At 30.1% G+C, this 26,147-nt stretch overlaps 1 protein-coding gene across 7 annotated transcripts in view; it reads left to right on the top strand.

Moving 5' to 3' along the window:
• LOC143068423 (apoptosis-stimulating of p53 protein 1-like) overlaps positions 1–26,147 on the top strand; it is a 62,980-nt gene that overhangs the window by 13,497 nt on the left and 23,336 nt on the right. For 2 of the 7 annotated variants that reach the window (XM_076242466.1, XM_076242465.1), the window contains exons 2-4: positions 8,296–8,443; positions 9,164–9,361; positions 19,137–19,192. In XM_076242466.1, the coding sequence (XP_076098581.1) occupies positions 8,296–8,443; positions 9,164–9,361; positions 19,137–19,192 (402 nt within the window). Of the gene's footprint in view, positions 1–8,295; positions 8,444–9,163; positions 9,362–15,027; positions 15,541–18,938; positions 19,025–19,136; positions 19,193–22,257; positions 22,337–22,442; positions 22,467–25,390; positions 25,538–26,147 lie in introns of those variants that run through there. The other 5 variants (XM_076242468.1, XM_076242470.1, XM_076242474.1 and 2 more) reach the window with 5 other exon arrangements.

Genomic DNA, 26,147 nt, shown 5'->3' with positions numbered 1-26,147 from the left:
AAACACAAGGTTTATGACCATAAAAAGAAGGTTGGGATTGATTTTGGAAGTTTTTGTCCCAACAGTTTAGGAATTAGGGGCCAAAAAGGGCCCAAATAAGCATTTTCTTGGTTTTCGCATTATAACTTTAGTTTAAGTAAATAGAAATCTATGAAATTTTGACACAAGGTTAATGACCACAAAAGGAAGGTTGGGATTGATTTTGGGAGTTTTGGTTCCAACTGTTTAGGAATTAGGGGTCAAAAAAGGGCCCAAATAAGCATTATTCTTGGTTTTCGCACAATAACTTTAGTATAAGTAAATAGAAATCAATGAAATTTAAACACAAGGTTTATGAACACAAAATGAAGGTTGGGATTGATTTTGGGAGTTGAGATCCCAACAGTTTAGGAATTAGGGGCCAAAAAGGGGCCCATATAAGCATTTTTCTTGGTTTTCACACCATAACTTTAGTATAAGTAAATAGAAATCTATGAAATTTAAACACAAGGTTTATGACCGTACCAGGAAGGTTTGGATTGATTTTGGGAGTTTTGGTCCCAACAGTTTAGGAATAAGGGGCCCAAAGGGTCCAAAATTAAACTTTGTTTGATTTCATCAAAAATTGAATAATTGGGGTTCTTTAAAATGCAAAATCTAACTGTGTATGTAGATTCTTAATTTTTGGTCCCATTTTCAAATTGGTCTACATTAAGGTTCAAAGGGTCCAAAATTAAACTTAGTTTGATTTTAACAAAAATTGAATCCTTGGGGTTCTTTGATATGCTGAATCTAAAAATGTACTTCGATTTTTTTTTATTGGTCGTTTTCAAGTTGGTCCAAATCGGGGTCCAAAATTAAACTTTGTTTGATTTCATCAAAAATTGAATAATTGGGGTTCTTTGATATGCCAAATCTAACTGTGTATGTAGATTCTTAATTTTTGGTCCCGTTTTCAAATTGGTCTACATTAAAGTCCAAAGGGTCAAAAATTAAACTAAGTTTGCTTTTAACAAATATTGAATCGTTGGGCTTCTTTGATATGCTGAATCTAAACATGTACTTAGATTTTTTATTATGGGCCCAGTTTTCAAGTTGGTCCAAATCAGGATCCAAAATTATTATATTAACCCTTGTCGTGCGGGGGCCGTAATATTACGGCCGTTCCCAGAATACCGTTATTTTGGCATCCATGGCGCTCCATACATTTAGAGGTCATCGTAATACCATTTATTTCGTAGTGTATGAACGTTTCCTCAATCTGAAACTATTCATGTCATGTTTCTCACTTTAAATATTCATTTTGAGCTCAAATACGAACTTCAAAATTTGATATCGGACAAAATTGGGTTTTTTGGAGGGGTGGGCTTACCTTCAAGGTCTGAATCACGGAGTTCAGAGGATTGAAACCTTGACAAATACCGTTAACCTAAAGGCACATAACGACTGGTCGTGTCTATTATCAAAATACGCCGAGGAAAGGACTACTTCCGGTTGCAAGTCCAGTTAAAGTTCAAAATTGGAAAAATTCCGAAATTTGGTGAATTTTGGTGCAAATGACCTTCTTTACACTGATGAACCCAGATCAGTTTCACTCCGACCTAACAACTGTTGTGAAAAAAGTGTTCACTGGTGTCCACGCTACATGTAAACTACAGATGGATGCATCTATTAGCATCTCTCGGACTTACAGGTCGAGAAAAAGAACGAAAAAAGGTCAAAATTGACGCTTTTTGTACCTGAGGACCAACTTTGGGGCAAATTCCCGACAAAAAAATTCCGCCTCCTCACCCCGACCACCCCACCCCGTGATCACCTATTTTAGATTTATTGTAATCAGGATGCATCAGCATCAGGGTACAGCTCATTTGCATATCATTTGCATATTTTTGCAAATACTCTAAATTTAGACAATTTCTGAAAACAACTCAGCATGGTAAGGGTTAAGAACCCTGATGTCAGAAACCATTTTTTTCAGTTTTCTGTCCAATTTTGATGTTTTTTCGTCTTATTTGTGGCCTTTAAAGGTTATCAAGGCCTTGGGATACGCTGGTCATCTCAAAATCGCCCAAAAAAAAATAATGTTGAAACTTACAAGTATTGTGCAATAGCAAGAAATTTTCAATTGCACAGTATTCAGCAAAAGCAAGAAATCTTCAATTGCACAGTATTGCGCAATAGCAAGAAATCTTCAATTGCACAGTATTGTGCAATACATGTAGCAAGTATTTTCAATTGCACAGTATTGGGCAATAGCAAGAAATATCTAATTGCACAATATTGGGCAATAGCAAAAAATTTTCAATTGGAGTTATCTTTCTTTGTCCAGAATAGTAGTTGAATCAACTAAAATCATTGTTTTATACAATATACAATGTATATTCACTTTTACTACCAACTGATAAATTAAAACAATCTTTACCACTCAGTGATAACAAGCACTTTTTTTACATTTTTTAAAATATTTCATGATGTATTTAAATGAGTAGTTATTGTTGCAAACTCCATTAGTAATTTGAATTGAGATCAGTTTTGGAATTAGGGAAAGGGGGATGTGAAAAAAAAATTGGGGGTGGGGGGGTGGGGGGGATCAATTTTTCTCATTTCAGATTTCATAAATAAAAAGAAAATTTCTTCAAACATTTTTTGAGAGGATTAATATTCAACAGCATAGTGAATTGCTCAAAGGCAAAAAACAAATTTTTAGTTCATTCTGTGTCAGAAACCTATGCTGTGTCAACTATTTAAACACAATCCAAATTTAGAGCTGAATCCAGCTTGAATGTTGTGTCCATACTTGCCCCAACCATTCAGAGTTCAACCTCTGCTGTCGTATAAAGCTGCGCCCTGTGGAGCATCTGGTGAACATTGGAAAATAAATATTGCTCATCTCCATTTTTTAGCTTCAAAAATGTAATACACAGTAGAAATTTATTTTGCTGATACTGCCTTCTAGTTTTGGAAAAACCAATGTGGAAAAATCTTTGCTGCATAGCACTGGTACACACTTTCCTAGGGTCTGCAAATATATCATATTTTAGAAAGGATAGAAATAGATCTCATGTCTTCAACCTACACCTAATACCTTTGAGAATTTTCTTAATAAATAAGGATGAGTATCTCTTTGAGCTATGTCATCCTAGCATTAACAAATTGACCTGTTTAGGACAATAACTTAAGTTATTATCATAGGTGTAGAACAGAGTGTAGAAGTTAATTGATTCAATGCTAGTTTACTGCTAATTACTATAATTACCATTGGAATAGATCATTCTTTAAAACCATTAAAAACACATTAGATAGAGGCATAGTTCTACAGATAACATTCCTTCACTGATGTAGAAAACAGTCGTTACACAATTTGTTTAGATCTTCTATCTCTTGTACTGTAAACAAAGTTTGTTTTACACCAGGCTGACTTTTCTTTTAGGGAAGGGGTGCAAAATAACCAACAAGTTCATTCTATAGATACAGCTTGTTTTTCTGTAAAAGTTTATTTCAGTCTTAAAGATTTCTTGAACTTGGAATTCTGATATCTGATATAAAGAAAACAAGATCTGATAAACCATCACATGGTAATTACATTTATGACTTTAATTTAATTTTGATTTTTTTCGATTATAAAATTTAAAATATTGTGTAAAATTTTATCATTTCTATTTGTTTTGATTGTTTTTCATGCTATATATAATCAGAGATATATTATAATTACATATAGAAAACTAAATTATCTTTACAACAAAGAAGCTTTTTTTCCCCTGCATTTCATTATCCTTTTAGTGATCTTTTTTCCAGTTTGCATTTGGTATGATAGTTTCCTGTGTGAGCAAGATTTGTACATTTGAATTATAATACAATGTTATTCTTGTTTCACTCCGTGAATAACATACTTGTATTTGTAGGCAAAACCTAATTTAAATATTGGGTGGATTTGTTTACTTTTGTTTGTGCATGATCATATTCTCTATAACTTTTGTCGGATTATTATATTTTTGGAATTGTGACCATTTATGTCAATTCTTGTAAGATTGGGACATTACAGCAAGTTCCAGGAAGCCATACATTTTTGCACATTATATTCTTTTGACAGGATCATTTTCTTTAAATATTTGAATCTTGCAAGTTTGATAATTTTATTCTGTCATTCTTGATCAAATTCTCTATAATTTTTGACAGATTATAATATTTTTTGGAATTGTCACTCCTAGGTAATTTTTTAAGACTTTGACATTATAGCAAGTCTTACATGAAGCCATGTATTTCCTCTAATTATACTCTTTTGACAGGATCGTTTCTTAAAATTCTGAATCATACACGTTTGATAATTTTATTCCGTCATTCTCAGTTATGAATTCAGATTGTATGCTATTTATATCCTCCTTACATAGATTCAATTGTATTACATGTATGTTAATGACTTTCTACATGCTAATTGATATGTCAATCTGTCACCTTAATTAGGTCTAATTTCACTTGACATAGTCAGAACATTTTGGTTTTTTGGTACAAATAAAACAAGACGTAAGGTACACATTGGTAACAAAATGACCCAATGACACAAAAAACAAAAGAAATCTGAGGTCAGCATACAGTCTCTCCAACAATAGATAAGTGACAAGTCTAAAATAGTTGTGGATAAATATAGCAGATACCATTGACACAAAATTGCCCTTAAATGACATAAAACATTTAGGTAAAGACAACCACTGATGATAAGGAACGAGATATGAACAATGTGACTGGGTTAAAGAAATTTTTTAAATTACAACATCAACTCTCGGGTCATAGAGAAAGCATATTTTACATAGAAGAGCATACAATTAAAAGAGAAGAATAGAAAACTGCTTAGACATAATAGATAACAAAACACAAGCATGTTCATTATAAAAAAAATAATCATAGTACTTTTCTGTTTTTTGGCTATTATGCTGCATTTAGGAACAAGAGCAAACAGTGGACTTCAGTTTGAGTTAACATGTGTATTTGGGTTGCGGACTGATCTAGTCTGCTCAGAGTTGGGATAACTCATCTTTTATATAGGCTGATCTATGTCCTGATCTATGTCCTGGTAGACTGTTAATTAGTTTATTACCAAATCACCATGTTCAAAATTTTATAATAGTTGGAATAGGTGGAAAACTGTCTGCTTCACATAGATTCATCCAATATTCTGTACAAGATGTTTTGTAAACACAGATTCAGGACCCCAGAGATCCTTAAAATTGAGAAGATCTTAGATCAGAACTAAAGTGGTTGTACAAACATGTATGAGTACATTAATACATTCATATACTTTTTTTGTTTACTTTAAAACAAAACCAGTGCAAGTTTGTACACATGTTTGACTGCCCTTGAAAATCGTGGGTCATGATTTTATGAGTTGATGAGATAATTAAACAATTGAATTAAATCTTTTGTAAGTGTCAGATCAATGTTGGGTGGGGATAGATCTGCTTTCTCTATATATTGAATTACCTATTCAGTGCACAATGGTATTGCATTATGTATAAACTTCATGCAAGTCTTAACAGTTCTTCATAGATTAAAAGTACTTTTTCAATCGGTATTTTCAGCTTTTGCTATTGACAACTCTGACTGTTATTTCTGTAATGGGCCTTGCATCATTGACGTAAAACAAAAAACTTGTCAAGTAATTAAAAGCCTTATTTACAACTGAGTGAAAAAGATCAAAAGATTACTATAATAAGACAAATATTGAATTTCACCATTTTCCTAAAATATGGATTAAAATTATCATATTTCATATTTATACTACTATAGAACAATAAATTGATTATGATATAAGTCAATACTCTGTATAATATAGACCCAAACAATATAAACTTTCACATTTTGTCCAAGAACTGGAACTATCTTGATTCTTGGATGTGTCAGTCATATGATTATCTTTTAATTAACGAGTAAAAGGTCTTTGTTTTGTGTATTACTATGATTTATGAATCATTTGATAATGTAATTGATACATTGTCATTGACACCCAATTAGTATAAAAGTGGTTAGTTAGTTGTGTGCGTTTAACAGCCTACACAACAACCTAATACTCTTAGTCAGATAGTTATTTTTGCAGAGGGACTTTTCACTATGGAAAATACTTTCTTACTCTTTTTACTGAATGGTGTTTCAGTTTAATATTCATTTACAATGGGTTGGGAGTGCTTGTGCGATTGCTGCCTTGTAGAGGCATAAGTCTTCTCTTTTTTTAAATTTACAAGGATGTCTTTTATGTACAAGAGATATTGCTCACTCTTAACACTGGTCAGCCATTTATCGTCCCCTTCCAAACAGACTATACTTGCAAATGGTGTCAATGATAGTCCGAAAATGGTGTTTGTTAACAGCTATATCATAATTTTTCTTGCAATAGAAAACATTTTAAGATATTTCTTAATTTCATAATCTCTTAATTGTAAGAATAGATGTAAATTATCTATATACATGTATATACCTTTGATAGCAACATGTCATATTTTTTGGAAACCAAAAAATCTTATTATATTCTTTATGCTGAGAATGACTTCTGATATATTTATTTTCTCTAGATAGCTAAATAAGTTAGATTTTTTACAAACTGTGGCTGTTTGTTGTATAAAAGCGCCCACCAACAGGATATATATTTATTAAGTGATATAAATATGTATAAATGTACTTACAGTTAACAGAGATTTGTTCATTTATCTATTTTTTACTTTTCCTTCTACAACTAGTATTTGCTGATCATGATACTATGGATCTGTAAATTCTCAAAATAAATAGACTTTTTATTTTAATTTTGATGCATTTTCTGCCTTTTTCTATTTCCATAGATAATTATTAGATTTCAAATTGTGTAAAGAAAAAATAGCTGATAACAGTTAAAGTTTTATTATTGAATTATCTCCCTTTGTACAGTAAATTTTGTTCAAAGATTTGTACTGATAATTGAGGTAAATAGGAAAAATATTTTTATCTGGTGTCACTTGAAATATATAAATTATACTGTTTACAGATAAAGATAAAACAAAGGCCCATTACATGATTATTAAATATTTGCATTTGTTTATGTTTGATTAAGAGTTCAGATGAAAGCTCTTCATTTTGACCTTTGCTGAAATATTTTGTTTACATCCTTGAAAAGTGTTGGATATATATAGATAAATAAAATGGTTTATTTCATTGCACAAATGGTTTATTTCATGCATGTGAAATTTTTTCACATAATTGATTATCAAATGTTTGAACAGGTGCACAATTTATGTTTGTTTTTAATATTTTATTTATCATAAAAATTAAATGCTTTGTTTATTTAAATCATATTCATATAAAAAGATTAACCTGTATACTCCAGATAGCTTTATAGCTAGAAATATTTTTGACAAACATTTACTTTACAAAAATCTATTTTGAACACATTTTAAGTAAAAAGGGATGTTTTCTCTTAATGTTTACAGTGTTGACTCACAAATATTGTACCGGTACATGTATTTAAAAACGAGAAACATGTAAAATGTAGTATTTTATTGTAACTATATATATTAAGTTAGATCAGGATATCTATTGACTAACTTTTCTTCCTAATTTAGCTCACATGACCTGAAGGGCCAATGTGAGTCTGTGTCATCACTTTGTGTCTGTAATCTGTCGTCATATGGTGTCAGCATCCATCAACTTTTTTACAAATATCTCTTCTGCAACTACTTGGCAAGTTTTAACCAATTTTGACCATAATCATCCTTAAGGTATCTAGCTGGTGTCTGGTAATTTTGCTGGCCAATTAACATGGCCACCATGCTTAAGGGTTACGGACCAGTTACTGTAAATATACATTGATAATGTTTAGAAATTAAATGAAACAATGTTTGACAATAAAACATTGTATGATCTTATATAAGAATGATACATGTAGTTGAAAACTGTAATTTCTCTCTAAAATAACTGCTATCCATACAGTGACATACACTGGAAATTCAACCAAAAAGGCTTAGTGATGGGTCAAAGAAATAATTGCTTTTAAATTTTGTAAAAAAATAAACTTCTAATTTGGAATTATGTTGACGCCTCAAACCATCTAAAGATTTAAAGAAATAAAAGATAGAACATGTGTGGGAGAGAGTTGAACAAGTAGATTTTTTTTTATTCTATGATTATCAGATAAATCTTCTGTAATATAACAATAAGATTTATCTTTAAAATCAAATTAAATTGATACATATCTAATCATGTTATCTCCCATGTGAAACAATTTGTCTGCAAATACATTTGAATTATCTCCCTTACATTGCATTGAGTAAAAATTCATGTGATAATTTTTCTTTGCAGATAATTCTTAAAGTACATCTAGATGACAGTGAAGAAAGGTGCTTGGAATTCCCAGTAAATCCAGATTCTACATGTGAAGATGTACTAGCCTGTGTTCAGGAATCTGGGGAAGGACCAGCCATTTTAACACAGCTAGCAAATGGTCATGGTATGTTTAAAAAATCAAAGCGAGAAAAGTATTATAGTAGAGACAAAAGTATACAGCAATTACTATTTACAATTGTCTGATGTTGTTATAATACTGTAATAGATTCATACTGAATTGGTGTCATGTTTGGAGATTTTATGTTTGTATTTGCTAAAGCATTTAATACTTTAAAAGGAGAACTATTTAGGTGTTTTGCAGTGGCAAGTCAAAATCAATTTCATCTTTCTTGCTTTAAACTTCATCATGAATGCTCAGAGCAAATTTTTGAAAGTAAGTGTATGAAGTGCAATATGCAATGTTACCAAAAGAAGCCTAAAATAAGAATGGTTTATTGCCAGCTTTACCTGAAAGAGTTGGAATAAAGGATGTCCTTACAGGCTTTAGCTAGCACAAAAGGAAATTTGATTAAATGATTAGGAAATTAAAAAAATTATATATATAACAAAATCAGTTTTTGCACCAAAACAAATGAAACGAAAGCACAAATCAAAGTCAAAAGATTTTCAATAATACAAATAACAGTCTAAAACAATATACATTACACTTAAAATTGAGCAATTAAAATTGAGCAACAAGAACCTGTTGTCTCCAAAAAAGTAACTGGCTCCTGCTCCACTAGTGGCATCTGTGGTTTCACTTGACTAATAGTAATGTTATGATATTTTAATATTTAATCAAATTAATTTAGAATGTATTTATTGTGAAAAGGGATATTTTCAGAACATAGACTTGGAGAACATGAGAAACTATATGAGATCTTAAGTGAATGGGAACATGATAGACAAGAAGTAAAGTTTTTTTTACGACATGACAACAAGAACATTCCTGAGGAGTACACAGATAAGATCCCTTCTGAACCGCCCAATGTTGACCTTTCTTCTGAAGTCAGTGAAGAAGATTATATGTTAGAAGTAGATGGTAGGTCAGAACGGGATTTTGTTTTTTTCATCATTGCTTTTATAACTGTTAATTCAGAAATTATTGAAATGTTTTTATTATTGCAAAAAATGTGACAGGATTATCATCGCAATAATTAAAACTTGCAATTTGAAATTTATAATATGAATCAAACAGACTTTTTCTGAATATCGCAAAAATTAAAATTGCATTTAAGTTTAAAATGACAAAATCGCAATAAAAAATGCATGCAATAATTTCTGAATTTACAGTACTGAAAAGGGCACTACAATTTTTACAAATATTGAGGGGGTGTCTGTCTGTGTATTCTGGCTTCCTTCATTAATAAACTGGCTACAGGGTTGTGGTTAAGGTTGCTGATAGTGGCATTAAGCACCTGCAAACAAACAATCTGTTATACATATACATTTGAATCTGTTATACATATACATTTGAATCTGTTTTTACATATACATTTGAATCTGTTATACATATACATTTGAATCTGTTCTACAAATACATTTGAATCTGTCATACATATACATTTGAATCTGTTATACAATACATTTGAATCTGTTCTACAAATACATTTGAATCTGTTATACATATACATTTGAATCTGTTATACATATACATTTGAATCTGTTATACATATACATTTGAATCTATTATACATATACATTTGAATCTGTTACCTTGATGATGTGAAGATTGATTTATTTCTGGTTTCATCCTTTTAAAACTTTTCAAATGATAAAGAACACCTATTTCATTGAGGACCATTTTTTTTTATTCCTAGTCAAATATTTTTAAACCAACCAAATTTTGATTTGTTTTTCTAGAGAACCTCCTCAGTGGTAATTGTATTTTTTTTTTTATCTTTTTACTTTAAGTAGTTTGATGGTAATTGCAGAACTCTTTCAGAGAAATTCACATCTTCTATAGTTTCTGGGAGACATAGAACAATATACACCTTTCTTTGTTGAAGACCATTCTTAACCTTCATGTCTGATTTAGTTTTATTTACCGGTACCAATAAAAAACATGACAGTGAAATCAGAGATATATGTGAAAACTAGATATCCATGACAAACTAATAATATCAAATTTTCAACAACTTTGATAATTATGTGAAGTTCAGAAAATGTCAGGAACCCAACAACAAAAGACAACTAATTTTATTCTATAATTAGCTTTTAATGAAGTGATTACAGGGTTTTTACGACTACATAAATGCTTCTTAATGAAATTTACATTTATTGACATATATTAACTTCCACATGATAAATGTTAATTATACATGTTTTAAAAGCTAATTAAACTAACTATGAATGAAGTTTCTCAGATTTCACCCCTACACAAAATAATTACATTGCAACCTGTGTTATCCAACACACTGGGGGGCAAGAAAATAATGTTGAATTAAGCAGGGTGTCGGAATACTCAGGTTTTTTTCTGCAAGGATAGACATATTTTGGGACCATTGAAATGTGTTGGTTAAAGCAGGATGTTGGAATATTCAGGTATCGGATTAGGCAGGTTACACTGTATATAAATAGGCATAGGAAGTCTTCTGTATTACTTCACTGACAGTATGCCTTAATTAACCCACAGCTATGATGGATGTCATAAATGTACCTATTTTTTCAACGATTGATTTTAAATTGTAGTCCGGTCAAAGGTCAATCATTTATGTTATTACCAAATTCCTGAGACACCTTGGAGACATTAGAAAGACTTACATTTTGTGACTTAAGATTTTACCATGTTGTATTAAACTTTTTAATGATCAAATAGGTAGGGCATTTCACATGAAATCTGTTATAAAAAGCAGTTATAGATGAAAATAGCTCCTAAAAATTTGTATCACAAAGGGTTGATAATTTTAAATGTCCATTTTGCAGTGTTTGCTTTTATGGGAATAAACAATCTTTAGTCCATTTCTCCTGTGAAAACTAAATCTTGTCTGAAATCCTTAGCCAGATTGAGCGGTATTGAGTAAGATGTTATGAATTAAATAGGTTCGTATTTCTTGTCACAAAGTAAAATATCTTGCAATGTTTTATAATTAATGTTTTGATCATAGATGATAATAGGGTTGACCTAGGTACATATACACAATATCACCCACTTAAAACAGGATATGTACCAAAATCTTTTTACTAGTTTTGAGCTTCTATTTGAATTCTTAAAATTCTAAGTGAACTTAATGCCTTGAGTAATAATTGTTTGAGACGATTGATGGAATTTTCTTTTAACGAAACAATGTGAAATTTATTAGTTTAAATGTGAGATTTTGCTGAATCACAGTTCTCAGGTTCCTGTCTTGACAAAGATAACATATATAATAATTCTATATATGTGAATGCTTTCAGTTACATAGTCATTTTTGAAGGTGGAATCAGAGATGAATAAGAAATGATTTTGAATGATTTAGAAAAGGAATTCTTTTAGTTGTCTTCCAAGCGGTAAACTTTCAGATATGGTATTTGTCACGCTGCAATAAAAAAAAACACCTAAAAAAGTGTTTTTACATTTCTTTCTTCTTGTATTGTTTGTTATTTTCTAAGCATGTACTTTTCTGTGAAAGAGGGATATTAACCTTTGTTGTGTTAGAGTCAGGACTAAGCTTAGTTTCATAGTTTGTTTTGTACTTATTATCACTTGCAATGTGTTAGTTCTCAGTTTGGTATTAGTGGTATCTTAAAGGTGTCATAATTCATTTGATAAATTCTCCAAACATCATTTATTACTTGAATCAATTTTCAAAAGTTGCCAGGTCTGTGATTCAATGGGTAGGGGATATAAATTTATGTACATGAACATCTTAGTGCATATATTGAACAAACAATTACATTTAGGTGATTTCTTAAAATTGATATGATTCAATCTGATTTTTTAAAAACAAAAAAAAAACCTTTTTCACAGAACACTGTAACAAACTAGTGCCAGGAGTTGATAACCTTGGGCAGATTTTTTTTTGCCAAAATGTCCTATCAATTTGCTAAATTGCCCTCCGCCGTGATTATCCTGCCAGGAACTTATACTGATATTTCAAGTACTCTGAGAAAAACATTCCATTGAAGTACCTTATGTATGTGGTCCAATTTAAATTATAACAGATAATATCTGTTCCTGTTCATTGACCTTCTGATGTATTGTTATTTTTTGAATATTTTGTTTTAATTTCATATCCCGTCCCTAATTACGGAACATTGACATATTTAAATGTAACATGTCTACGATGTATTTAGATATTGTTCTACAAATACCCTGCCCCTCATTTATTTTACAGTATAACATGTCTATGCCATATTTACCCAGCCCTTTATAGTTGACTGGACTAAATCAACATAAAACTGACAGTGTCAATAGGTTTATGTAGTAAATTGGGTAATGATAGTCTCTTTATCTTCACCTGATTAAATAAGGTATTCTGATTAACTAGACCAAAGGTAGATTAGTATATAAACATTTGGGATTGGTGTCGTAATATCCAGGTACAGGGATTAACTAGGATTTACAACATTTATCGATATCTAAATATTATTTTGGTACTTCTGTATTGGGCCTAGTACTGAAGTACATGTATCTATATATTATATAGGTCTTTCTGTATGGGGTCTAGTACAGACTTATCACAATATTATGTAGGTACTTCTATAGGGACCTAGTACTGAAATATCTAAATATTATTTTGGTACTTCTAGCTGTATTTGGCCTAGTACTAAAACATCTAAATATTATTTAGACATCACAATATTATTTTGGTCCTTCTGTATGGGACCTAGTACAGATAAATCACAATATTAGTTCAATACTACTGTAAGGGACCTAGTACATACATCACAATATTATTTTGGACCTTATAAATTGGCCCAAGTACAGACATCAAAATATTATTTTGGTCCTTCTGTATGGGACCTAGTACAGACATTTACACTTTTCCATGTGTTTCAAATTCATTGCTTCCCTAATCATTCTGATAGTTTATCTGTTCCGTTTGCAGTGCTTTGTATCTGGTGTTATCTCTGTAAAATGTGGTGTCCCATACTGATGCCCTCTTGTCAAGAGAGAGACATGCTATGCACATCAGATAAAAATCTTGCATCATGGCATCATTTATCAATGTACCCTGTATGTCTTATTCCACTGTTCTGTTATTCCTCCAGTCAAGTGGCCCTGTTGTTTTTAATTGATATGGAGAACCTCAGACTTTTGGGCTTAAAAAAACTGTACTATACATCAATATTTACAATGTACTCCCTGTACATAGCAAATGTAACAGATTTTCTGTAGAACAAGGAGTTTGGTCATTAAAAAGTGAATTGTCTTAGGGACGACATCAAAAGATCGATGTAGGATAAAAAACTTAAATCAAATAGTTTGGGGGTGGGGGGGGAGGTCAACATGGCTGCAAGTTTTGTTAATCTAAAATCAATTTTACATATATCCCTATTGGTCAATCAATTTTTCCCAAATTAAGTTAAGAGGGGGGTGTGGGGGTCAGTGAAAAACTATGTGAATTAAGTTTTTTATCCTTCATTGAACTTTTGATTTCGTCCCTTAATCAAACAATAAATGACCCAATAGTATCTATATAATATTATGGGATTACATAACTGAAAAGCACACACTGGTAATTTCATATTACTAGAAAACAAAGAAATTAACATAGTTATTTACAAAGCAATGTTTAATATGATAAATGCATGACTGTTAATAATGTCTAATGAATATTTCACTGATATTGTACTGGTATGCATTGTTACCTGGCAAAATATGTCATAAAATTACTCATATTTACAAAATTGTTTTATTTTGAAATCTGCAATACAAGTGTTTGTTGGCCGAATTTCAAGGCAAATAAATTTGTGACGTAAGATTCTTTACTGTAATATGAAATTAAACAAGGTATCCTTTTAATTTTCAAATGTAAATGACCAACTTGAAAAGTCTCTGTTGGTCTATACAGGATTTTGATATGAAGGCATATTATACATGGTATTTGATGCACAATTGGCAAATAAGTATTAAATATAACACAATACCCAGTGAAATATTTTACGGAGAGACCTTGTATCTTTCAGGGGTCTCCATTGATCACTAGTCAAAAGATATTAGATCTGACTAGATTTCCTGTTAAATTGATCAATTTCCACCTGTCAAATAGTAATCTGTGTTTTATTTTCATTATATATACCTGCTTGATGCACCAAGGTAAAATGAAATAATCGGTTCCTTTATAAAGGATATTTTATACTTCGAAATAAGTGATTTTTGTTAAAAAAAATATGTTTTCATGTGGCTTCAAAATTTGCCATCAACTTACCAAATAGATTTTTTTCTGAATCAGTGTGAGAATTAAATTCCTTAGTTATACCCTATTATCCCTCGGTAATTGTAAGATTTTAACGGAGATTTTTATATAATACTCTCTGTAAATGTCACCTGCATGCAAAAATTTAAATCAAAAATTTGTCCCAAATCTCTAAGATAAAACTTATGAATGTACTTTGCTAAGTCAACATAATAAGTTTTTCTTAAATGCAATTATTTGTGTACACAACCAAGAAATACAATTTGTAAAAACATTTGTATTTATTGTATAGGCCACATACGTAGAAATTGCAGGTCACGATAGGTAATAACATGATCGGCTATTATGAAGATTAGTCATCCAGAATATTTTTAATCAAGGTAAATTATGGATGTGTTTTTATTATCACGGTCAAGATAGAAAAATCCATTCAGAGCTTGGAATTTTTATCCTCTCATGTTTATTCATCAATATTGACTGATTAATAGGATTAACAAGAATTTGTCCACTTATTAGATACAATTTAGAAGGATTTTAAATCAGTCATATGGTAGACATTCAAACATCACTTAAAAATTGAAAACACCAATTAGTGAAGTACATGTACTTGAATATTAAAGATAGCCAAGGTATGTGGGAGATACCTGAGAAATGACCAATTTACCTGTACAGGTCAGCTGACTCTGTTGATCAGAAAGCTACGCTTAGGATTAATCAATTTCTCCGTTTTATTTTCATTGAGTGGATTGTTTTCATTTAGAACTTGACAAATGTTTCCTTAGTCGGATGGTTCAAATATTTTCCGTTGGATTTACATTTACTTGAGCTTGGATTATTTAAATTTTGTGGTTTTTATAAGATATTTGAAGAATGCGACCAGGTAAGGAAAAGGTCGAAATCACCATTGATCTATGCTACTGTTACAAATATTGATTTGTAAATTGTGAGAAAATGATGTCTTTTGAATATACTTTAAAAGTTCAAGTGAAAAATGATAGATTTTTAAGACTTATGTTTATTTATAAATTCTAGATAATAGTTGGGGATAAGCTAAAAAATTCTTTGCTAGAAATATATAATTGTTATTATGAAATGCAAGTTAAAATATTTAACAGAAAAAATATATAATTGTTACTATAAAAAGCAAGTTTATCTTTGAATAATAACTCTGAAAACCAACTGCTTATTTACTGTTTTTTAACAAAACTCAAATCTTGTAATTACAAATCAGATTTTGAGAAGTATGAAAGATAAAACCTCAAGGTATAAAAGCATACATAGTCTTAAATCTCTGTATTCAGATTAACTAATATCAGTGATTCCTAAAAAAATTAATTGAAACCAGAGAGAAAATTATGATAATTGTTGAATTTTTATAAAGAACAGGCTAAAATAGCAGCAAAACTAGCTTTCCCTTGTGAAAGAAATTTTTTTTTATATATTCTTTCCAAATTATTTAAACTTTCTCTATCCATCTGGGGCTCTTTTCGCAAAAAATCTTAAAAGTAAAAATACTCTTAAGTCATACACATTTCAGTATAACTTACTATTAATTTTAATGATCTGATTTTTCGTGTGAAAATAGTCACTGAATATTTTTTTTTCTACATGGTATTGATTTTGATACTTGTTATGCTACATTGTTGCTAGTAATATCTAATAATTAAATTGTCCATATAAAGTTAAAAGCTTGAAATGGCCATGTTTAACATTATTAGTCCCAGGTGTTCTGACAATATGCTACTAAGTCATAAAAAATGACCCAAGGTCCTTTGAAAATATCTTCTATTGGCTTTCTAACCTCTCATGTAAAAAGTCCATCTGTCTATAAATCAGTATTACAGAGAATAAAATAGATTGCTTGATGGTTAACTTTAATCTTCATTCATCAATCTTATACAATTACTAATAGGCTTATTTCAGGGGCGAAAACACAAACATTGCTTACAAAATCATAAATTTCTATGATAAAAGATTCACGTTCTTTTTATTTGAGAAATAAAAAGGATTCGTTTAACATTGGAAAATAAAAAAGGATTCATTTTACCTTCAGCTTAGATTTTGGTCAGATGGATTTTCATGAAATAAAGAGTTGCATGACATGTCAAAATTTTTAGACATTGTTCATTTATCAAATATTGTTATCTGATGAAATCAGCTTAAGTCATTCCGCTTAACAAAATTTCTCTTATAAAGTCAGTAAGAATGCCATAATTTTTCATTGTATCTTTCATTATAAATACTATAGATATGATGCTAATCTTTATTTGAGTGTATGGCATTAAAAATTATTTTGAAAGGGGGAAGAAAATGGTTTAAAACTGTGCTGTATGTATAAAGTAAAGGCTCAGAAGACTGTATGACATACTCATATATGAATGGCTGTTATCTGCTCTATGGTCGGGTTGTTGTCTCATATATGAATGGCTGTTATCTGCTCTATGGTCGGGTTGTTGTCTCTTTGGCACATTCCCCATTTCCATTCTCAATTTTATTATCATCCATCCGTTAGAAACTAAAGAAAACAGATCAATGAGAAAATACCATAGTCAAAGATAGAAATTCTGCCCATGTAAAAAACAAGGAAGGGTCATGTGATGAAAGAATTCTGGGTAGAAAGTATTCAAGATTATGAACAGCACTAATAGCATATTCCCTTTAATAGTACATTCAAGTTTTGTAAGATTTCAAACCTTTGATAGACGAATATCACTTTGACATGATATGTAAAAGTCATCTTTGAGGGTGACCAGCTTACAATAGGTAGTGTATATATTTGATTTCAGTGTTTTATGAGACTTTGTCTTATGAACATCTACATGCATATTATACCTTATTTTTCAAAGTACAAATGTATTTTGGAACAACCTTGAAAATATAAAACAAATATGCTGAAAGTATAACCAGTGCTCAGTTTAGATGAAGGAGTAGGTCCGGTAAGGATCGATTTTGGCCTCAAATTTCAGGTTCATCTGACAAAAGATTTTGACCACTTTTTAAACACTTAAGTGTCTATTTTATTTGAATTAATTAGTTTATGTGAAAGATTTTAACAGATTTAGTCATTAAAAACGATCCGATTCAAGCTCAAATATGAAAAATCTACCTAATCTGCCGAAAAATGTCACTTTTCAGATGGTTTTTGGTAAAAATGAAAGTGGCCGCATCCGTGTTCATCCTCAACCTTTATATATGTTATGTATTATCATAAAATACAACTTACATTTCAATATTAAGGATGAACACGAATGCGGCCACTTTCGTTTTACACGGAAATCGTCTAAAATTCAACTAAAATGCTAGAATTATGAGGATTTCAGTAATTTAGCATGACTTAATCGTGCTAGTACCGGATATATGTGCATTGTATTGTCAAAAACTGCCCATATTTATGTAGCAGAAGCATTCTACTGTCCAATAAATAACTAAAGGTTTACATTTTTACAATTTTGTAAAACTGCTATATTTTGGAGCCAAAAATGGGTCTTACTGAACCTACTCCTTTGATATGTGATCTTAAAATAAAAATTAGAGAGAGAAAACATTATCAAAAATTCACAAATTGCTTTACAACAATTGCTTAAATTGTTATGACCTTTCTTTGGTTATGTTTTTGTCAGAATTAAAAGGTTTGTAAATTCCATTGATGAAAACAAAATCTATTTGTAACAAACTTTTGAGAAATTTGATACACGAACAAAGAGTGTCTTGTTTCATTCTTTTTACCTTTTAAAAGAAATTTAAAGAAGTTTACATGAAAACTTCTTGACATTTGATTTTTTACCCTAATTGGGGATAATACCTTCAAATCAAAAATTTTCTGACTCATACACAAGTACAAGTAAACAAAGTTGTTTATAGTATTTGTAATCATGTGGAAGTGATAAGAGTCTTATAGATGATTTAGACCCATTTATTGTTTTATAATTTCTAATAACATGCAATGTACATGTAGTTTTAATGTTTAAAAATATTAAAATTTTAACAACCTGTCAGAGAATAGCAAATTTCAAAGGGATCTTGTCCTGGGGATAAATTTGAAAGTGTTAGTTTATTAGTTCAATATCTCATGTTAACATACATGTTTGACCAGATTAAAATTTAAAATAAGGAAGAGATTTAAAATATATCTTTTGTGATGTAAGTTGAAACCCTTTGAAGTTGACTTTTTGGTTACAGTTGTACCCTCAAGGTTTGAACTTTTGATATAAAGCTATTTTTTTAGTTAGAATTGAATTATTGTGTAGTTCTTCATTTTTGAATAACAATGGTTGATGATTCTCTAAATGATTCTATTTTCTATAATGATGAGACCTTACTTAGGATTTTAGACCTTAGAACTACTTATTGGTTAAACCTTGGAGGTAAACTAATGGATGATGTATTCAATTATTATCAAATGTTTTAACTGTGGTAGCAGTTATGCTGCAAATGACTAGAATTGATAGTTTATATTTTTTGGATGTCTACTTTTAGGTCAAAGAAGCAGATCTAGGAATGGCATGAGAGGTCCTCCATCTTCAAGGAATGTGGTATGTAGCTAAACTATATCTGTATAAATAATTTCATTTGTCCTGTGACTTTGAAACGGACAACAAATTAGATATCTTGCAATGGTAGTTTTGAACACATCTAACAAAATAAACTTGTATTTCCCTGTAAAGCATATTACTATTAAATTCAGTTGTTGTGACAATATCAATTTAAAAATAAGGAATTGTGGTATGATTGCCTATGAGACATGAAAGCTACAGTTAAGCATACAGCCTTAATAATCCTCATCTTATAGTAATTTATTAAAGACCCTGGTTAACAAAATTTAAAACGATACACTCTATAAAAGTAATGTTCTGTTCAATTACGATAAAGCTGTTTTGATATTTGTTAAGTTGCAAAGTATTTTTGTTTACAAAACATGATACTTTTTGTTGTAGTTTATTGTAACTGCTTCAATCGTACAACATGGAATATGGCCAAAATGATCGAATTATGATTTATTATATTATTTTTCTTTTCATTTAGCCCTAACAATACTTTATAATCCCTAAAACAAACTGTTATTAATACTACTTTGATATGAAGGGATCAAAGATTTTAATCGTCATCGAGTACCCACTTTATATGGCAAACACCTGTATATGTGCGTGCTGCCAGCTGACATTTATCTCGAAATCAAAATTGAATCGTAATCAAATTTTATTGAATAAATTTTGATCACTCATTTATTCTGTTTGAAGGACAAGTCCTATTTGTAAATTTCCTATGAGTGGTAGATAATGTAATTTTATTGTAGCCAGTTGCCTGTTTATTGGCCTTTTACTTTGTTGTTCATTCATTGATGGATGAAATTTCCTGAAATTTGAATGAGCTTACAATTCATGGTACTGGTCATTAATGAAAAATATTGAAAAATCAATTTATTGCTGTTAATCAGAGTTGTTGATAATGGACTGTTGATGACCTGTAGTGTTCATTTGAATGCATGAAACAAACTTAGGTTATTAAAATGTCATGCGAATAGAGATATCGCTTTTATAAAAACATATGGAATAGGATGTATTTCTTTTGGGTTGTCATACTCAGTTTTAATCAATTTGTATTTAGAAATTTATGGGGACACACCTATATGTAACTGTCCAATATTTTCATGTCATTTTTAACCTTAGATTTTTAACAATCATACTTGTAAATAGAACATTTAATTTTGTGACATCAGACATTCCATTGTATGTATGACAATAATCATAGATACAGCACTAGGAGGTAGCTACCGTGAGGGGTGAAATTCGTATTAAAATTACTAATCTGACATAATATTATCATAACAAATTATCGATTGAATATTTTAGTAAACAGAGACTATATAGTTTATTCTCAACATTTGCTCATAAAAGCAAACATACCAATGTTAAATTAACATGAATTTTCATTGTTTTTAAAGTAAATGTTGAAAAATATTTATTTTTATTATCTTACAGTAAATAATGTAAAGGACCCCTGCTGCAATTATAAATTATTTCAAAGTGTGAGCTAGTGGTCTCTGGTGTACTTTTAGGCAACCAAATTTTCATTCATATTACCAAAACATGGGCTGCATAAAGTTAAAACTTGCAAGTATTCAGTTAGTAAGACCTACATGATAAACATTTTACTAAAGTTTTAAGGTCACCCATTATGTTGTCAAATCAGTTAGAGGTCAATAGATGTCCTTATAATAAAAACATTGAATTGTAATCTTAAAAACATTTGATAGACTTTGACATGCAAGAAGAAAATTATCAGTTTTGTGACAGAAGGCATTTAATCAGGCTATTGTCCTGTTAAGATTTGTTTTTAAGGGGAGATAATCTAAATAGCAGGTCATAAGGTGACCCAATCTTGTGTTGGAATAAATTCCTTTTTGACTGTTTATCTGACATGTATCAGAATAAAAAGGTGATAAAACTGTCACACTTTATATTAAATGTAATTTGTGACCTTATCAATTACTTCTTTGTTTAGTATTTTTGTATAGGACTATTCTGATTGTCCATTTCTAATTAAGTGGTCTACTTTGGTATGAAAGAGATATATGTGGTGCACTTCAGAACTTTACATATATAGGTAAACAACTTGTGGATAGAGGTTTTTGTACAAAGAACATGTTGATATAGCTTTTGGTTTTGAGAAAAGCATATGTAAAAGAAGAAATTAGCATATGTGTGATGAACCCTTTTCAATCTTATCTGAAAATAGCAACTTTAGATGTATGAAGTTTTTTTCAATATGATAAATTTGGTTTCTTACAGCTTCAAGGGCTGCTTTTTGTTATTAAATGTAATGTTTTCTCAGTTTTTTTCTTCAAAAATGAATGAAACTTCATTATTTGTCATTATTACTGATAGTTTTTCATATTTCATAATTATTGAACTATATATTTTTCTACCTCTGTTCTTGTCTCAAGGCTATTAGTTGAAGAATGCAACGCTGTATCTCCTTGACAAGATACTGAATTCTTTTACCAGATTACGTGTGTTTGTTACGGAAAATTGCTATGAAGAGGTTTTCCCACAGAATGTTATATACGAATCTTATTTACGCTTAATTTGAATTTTAGATTTGAACGGGTCATGTAGAACACATTATTATGGTGATATATAATCAACAACAATCATGTTTATTTCAATAGAAAGTCATCATTCAGCTCAAGGCTTTACAATATTTGAATAAAAAATCTTCACAGTCTTTATTGTACTTTACAAAAAAACTTATTCTGTTATTTTTATAAAGAGATAAAAACATTTAGATCTGATTAAATATTTATTTAAAAACAACTTGAGTAACTGGATCACTGAAAGGTTTGTCAGAAAAATGTTATCAAATTTTCTATTTGTATCACAGCTTAGTTACTGTGTAAATCTGACAAGTTGTGATAAATTTTAACCAAAATTTTTTTGGTTTTCTGAAAAAGTAACATATCTTTTACGATTCCCTTTTGTTCGTATACAAACAAGATTATATATAGAGTACTTATACCTGCAATGAATTAATGCACTTCAAATTATTGTGGGCTTCAGATAGTTTAAATTGGGAGATCATGTGACGACCCTGGTTGCATATTGATTGTATTGCACCAGGTAGTTTTATTGTACCAACCAAATACTGGCAAGAAATCGGACAGAAATTGACACATGCAGGTAAAAACCACAAATACCACAAATCGTTTTACTTTTCTTTGATTGAATGTTTTACAATTTTTCGTTTTTTATGAATGATTAAAGTGTGCTTATTATTTACTGAGGATATAAAAACATCAACTTCAATCAGGTGAGTGTTTTTTAAAGTAAACATGATGTTTTTTCATTAAACTTTTAATCAAATTTTGTGAAGCAGGAAAAAGTATATTATTGATTTTCTAAAGATCCTTGATAAAATATATTAAGGTAAATCTTTGAATTTACGTGTAATCAGTCAGAAAAATAATGGCCCATATCTAAATAAGAGAGCAGTTTGGTAATAACAGTATTTTGATTTAGGAAGATATTTTTTGTACTTAATCCTGTGGTATTCTATTTTTAATTGTCTTAAAATGACAAATCTAAATATGTTTATCTTTTTATAAAAATAACAGGATACATTTTTTTATAAAGTACAATGAAGCCGTGAAGATTTTTGACTATGTAATTACACCTTCTGTAGATCCAAGGCTTTAGGAACAGTATCCAACAGAGGCTTTATAGCAAAGTGGTTTAAATTGACTGTAGATTTCCATTTGCAAGATGTTATTTGGTAATAATCTTGGAAAAGAGTTGGGGTTTTTAGGGGTAGACTTGCTGGGTTCTTGATTGAATTACTTTTATCTCCAGTGCTGAGTTCAATCCTGTTTCATATGCTTAGTAAAAAGCATTGAGATTTATTTGAGAAGCCTGTATGGAAGATATGAGGTCAGCGATGGAGATTATTTCAATCTAATACCATAGTAGATTAAAATTTGTTAAATAATAGAGTTTGATTGTATTTAATTTTCAGGGTTCAGTTTTTTTAAGTGACAACATCTGCATGATTTGAAAAACCTCAACAATAAGAAATAACTTCATTCAAAAATTTGTACTTTCATACAATAATTTTATAATCCTCTTCAGGCCACATTTTTTCCTTTTTGAAAAAAAAAAATTACAATTAACTTTTCGAGTTCACAGAAAGGAAAAAAAGAGTGAATTGGATTGAGTTAAAATATTTCAAAAAAATGAATCAAATCCAGCCAAAACTGATTTAAATTTCGATGTACTCAGTTCACACCAGGGTCAATCTCATTACATTGTCATTTGGTTTACAGGGACATAAAGATAGTTTGTGATAATTGGGAACCTGATGGCATCTAATGGATAAATGAATTCTTATATGTAATCACTATAAAGTAAATGGGAAAATGTTTTTATTACAAATCATATAAAAGACTTATTTTCTACCCTCTTATAAGGAAATGAAATATATTTTATTTTGTGGTTTATGGGCAAATTTTGTCTATTTAACATTGTTCGTTGGTGTTTCTACAAATTACTTATTTAAAGTGGTAGGTCAAGCATGAAATATGCTTTGCTCTTATTTCAGGTCAATAGGTTGCTTAAAGATTATTTCATTTGATTGATTCAAAAATTTACATGTCTGAAGAATCCTGTCCGACTTCATAAGTGACATAAAAAGAATTTGAAGTTGGAGAAAAAAGGGGGAGGGGGGATGTTGAAAGGTTCTGATGATTCACAGAAATTAATCAGATACTGTGTTAGTTTTATTATGGAAATAACTATGTTACAGCACAAAGCTAACACAAATAGAACATTGTTTAAGTAGCTTAAGGATTTTTTGAAAAGGATGCAGAAAAATTCCTACTATGATCATTTTAGAGTTAAGTATTTATTTGTAAAGGAAGATCTTTCACTTGAAATTAACTGAAGTACTGCGTTAGGAAAAGCTTTCAAGAATTATTCCTAAGATAAGCATATAAGAAGGTATGTGCTATTTTATGACAAAGTCTGTAAACATGTCTATGAACTAAAGACAGAACCACAAAATTATTTTTCATAATACATGCACAATTGTCATTTAGTCCAGAAATTTTTGATATTGTCATAAACAAAGTCAAATGAAAAATGTGTCAAATTTCATCACATTCTTAATTGAATTAAATTTCCACCTCTGTAGCAAGTAAATATATCCATTTTTAGACCATAACAAAATTTTAGCTTTGAATATTGCTTTGACGTTAGTAATGTTGAAGACTGTAACTATGTTGACTATTGTAATGTCTTTTTGACTTTTTTGTGTTGTTGGGTTGTTGTCCACTATTTAAATACTACTAAAGGAATATCTCATTTGTCCTTTTGTTCCTATTTATTGGTAGGGCATATAAGTACAAAATCCCCTGATAACTAAAGAACTTGTTATTTAAGTATGTGACCTTTATTAACCTTCCAGATAGAGCAACATACTTAGTTATACATGTATAATCAGTTACAAATTGTTTTGTACTGATAATGTACCATATTTAGAAGTACTATATCAGGTCTCGTCTGTAGATCACTTTACATTCTTGTCGCAGCTAGGGGTGATGTTTTTTTAATTCTCTGCTGAAGTATTCTGTGTACTCTTCTGTGATGTTACATTATCTTTATCTTTGAATGAAGTGGTTTTCATTAGATACTTGCATCTATCTTATCAAGAGGTATGCGCAAACAGCTTGAGTTTTATAAAAACAATTTCATGATATTCACCTCTTGACCAATTTGTTTAACATGTAAAGAAGGTGTGGTTGATTCTGATCAGTTCTGAAATGTTGTTTTGAATAGCTGTACCATTGTATGAATGTTGGTACCTGGTACTCTAATTTTCAGTGCAGCTTGTTATTCTTTGGTTGTTTATTTTGGCAATGGGCTTGTTTTATTTTCTTGGTAAAGGTTGAATGCTGAAGTTGAATGTTTAGGCAGATACATGCTTTTTTTTTAATTCTGTTTCAAAGACTAAAGTTGAAATGCACTAATGCTAGGTACAAGTACTGAAGTGCACGGTTTTACATACTAGTTCTGACTCACTTTTTTGTCATGACACCTAAGCAGGGGATGATGTTTTTGGAACAATTGACATTTAATATGATTACATAACATTGTATCTTTTACCTTGGGATAATTTGTTATTGTCATTTTAGCTATTTTTGGCATGGTTTAATTAATTTCCTTACCAGGGCTCTCCAGGAAAACGTATATGTTACTGTAGCTCGTGTTAACTCTTGTTGAAAACAATTTACCCTGATTTAGTGGACATGCATGTGTTATAGTTATAGTTAGATTACCAAAAGGAATACAAAGTCTAGTTATTAGTGTGCTATGAAAACTTCAGTAAAGGTGAGCCAAAAAAAAATATTTTCAAATTTTTATGTGATAATGTTTTTAGATTTTTACAACAAATGGAAGTTTTTAACGACTTTGTCTGGCTATACAGCCTTTTTTTTTTAGATTTTTGAGGGGATGTTGTCAATTTTGGAACAGTCTACCACTGAATTCCTATTATTTAAGTAAATGATGGACATTTTGTTTGTATTTGAAATTACTTTGAAGAAACATGTCAGTACCCGTCATAAATGTATATAAGTAATCACCTGGAAGGATTTGTAATAAAATACTGCCTCAAGTATATACTTCACTTTTGATAAAGACATCTTAAAAATGTGTCGTTTGATTGAAAATTTGTCATTAAGAACCCCCACATAGTACTATTATTTTCCTGAAATGAAGATCTCAGTTAAGTTGAAAAATCATATTAAGGTGCACTAAACTTTATTGTTATTCTATCATTTTTATTTGAGTGTTTTTTTTTCTTCTTTCTTTTATGAAAGGAACAGTTTCCCTATTTGTTTTCATTTCTGGTTTAGTGTACATTTTTTGTACCTTGGATGATTTTGTCTTAATTTTTTAACAAAAGGATTCTGAAAGAGGATAGATGATTTGAGCATTG

This window comes from Mytilus galloprovincialis, chromosome 3 (genome assembly GCF_965363235.1).
Source record: "Mytilus galloprovincialis chromosome 3, xbMytGall1.hap1.1, whole genome shotgun sequence".
Lineage (NCBI taxonomy): Eukaryota > Metazoa > Mollusca > Bivalvia > Mytilida > Mytilidae > Mytilus > Mytilus galloprovincialis.
This window is presented reverse-complemented; position numbering and strand designations above follow the sequence as displayed.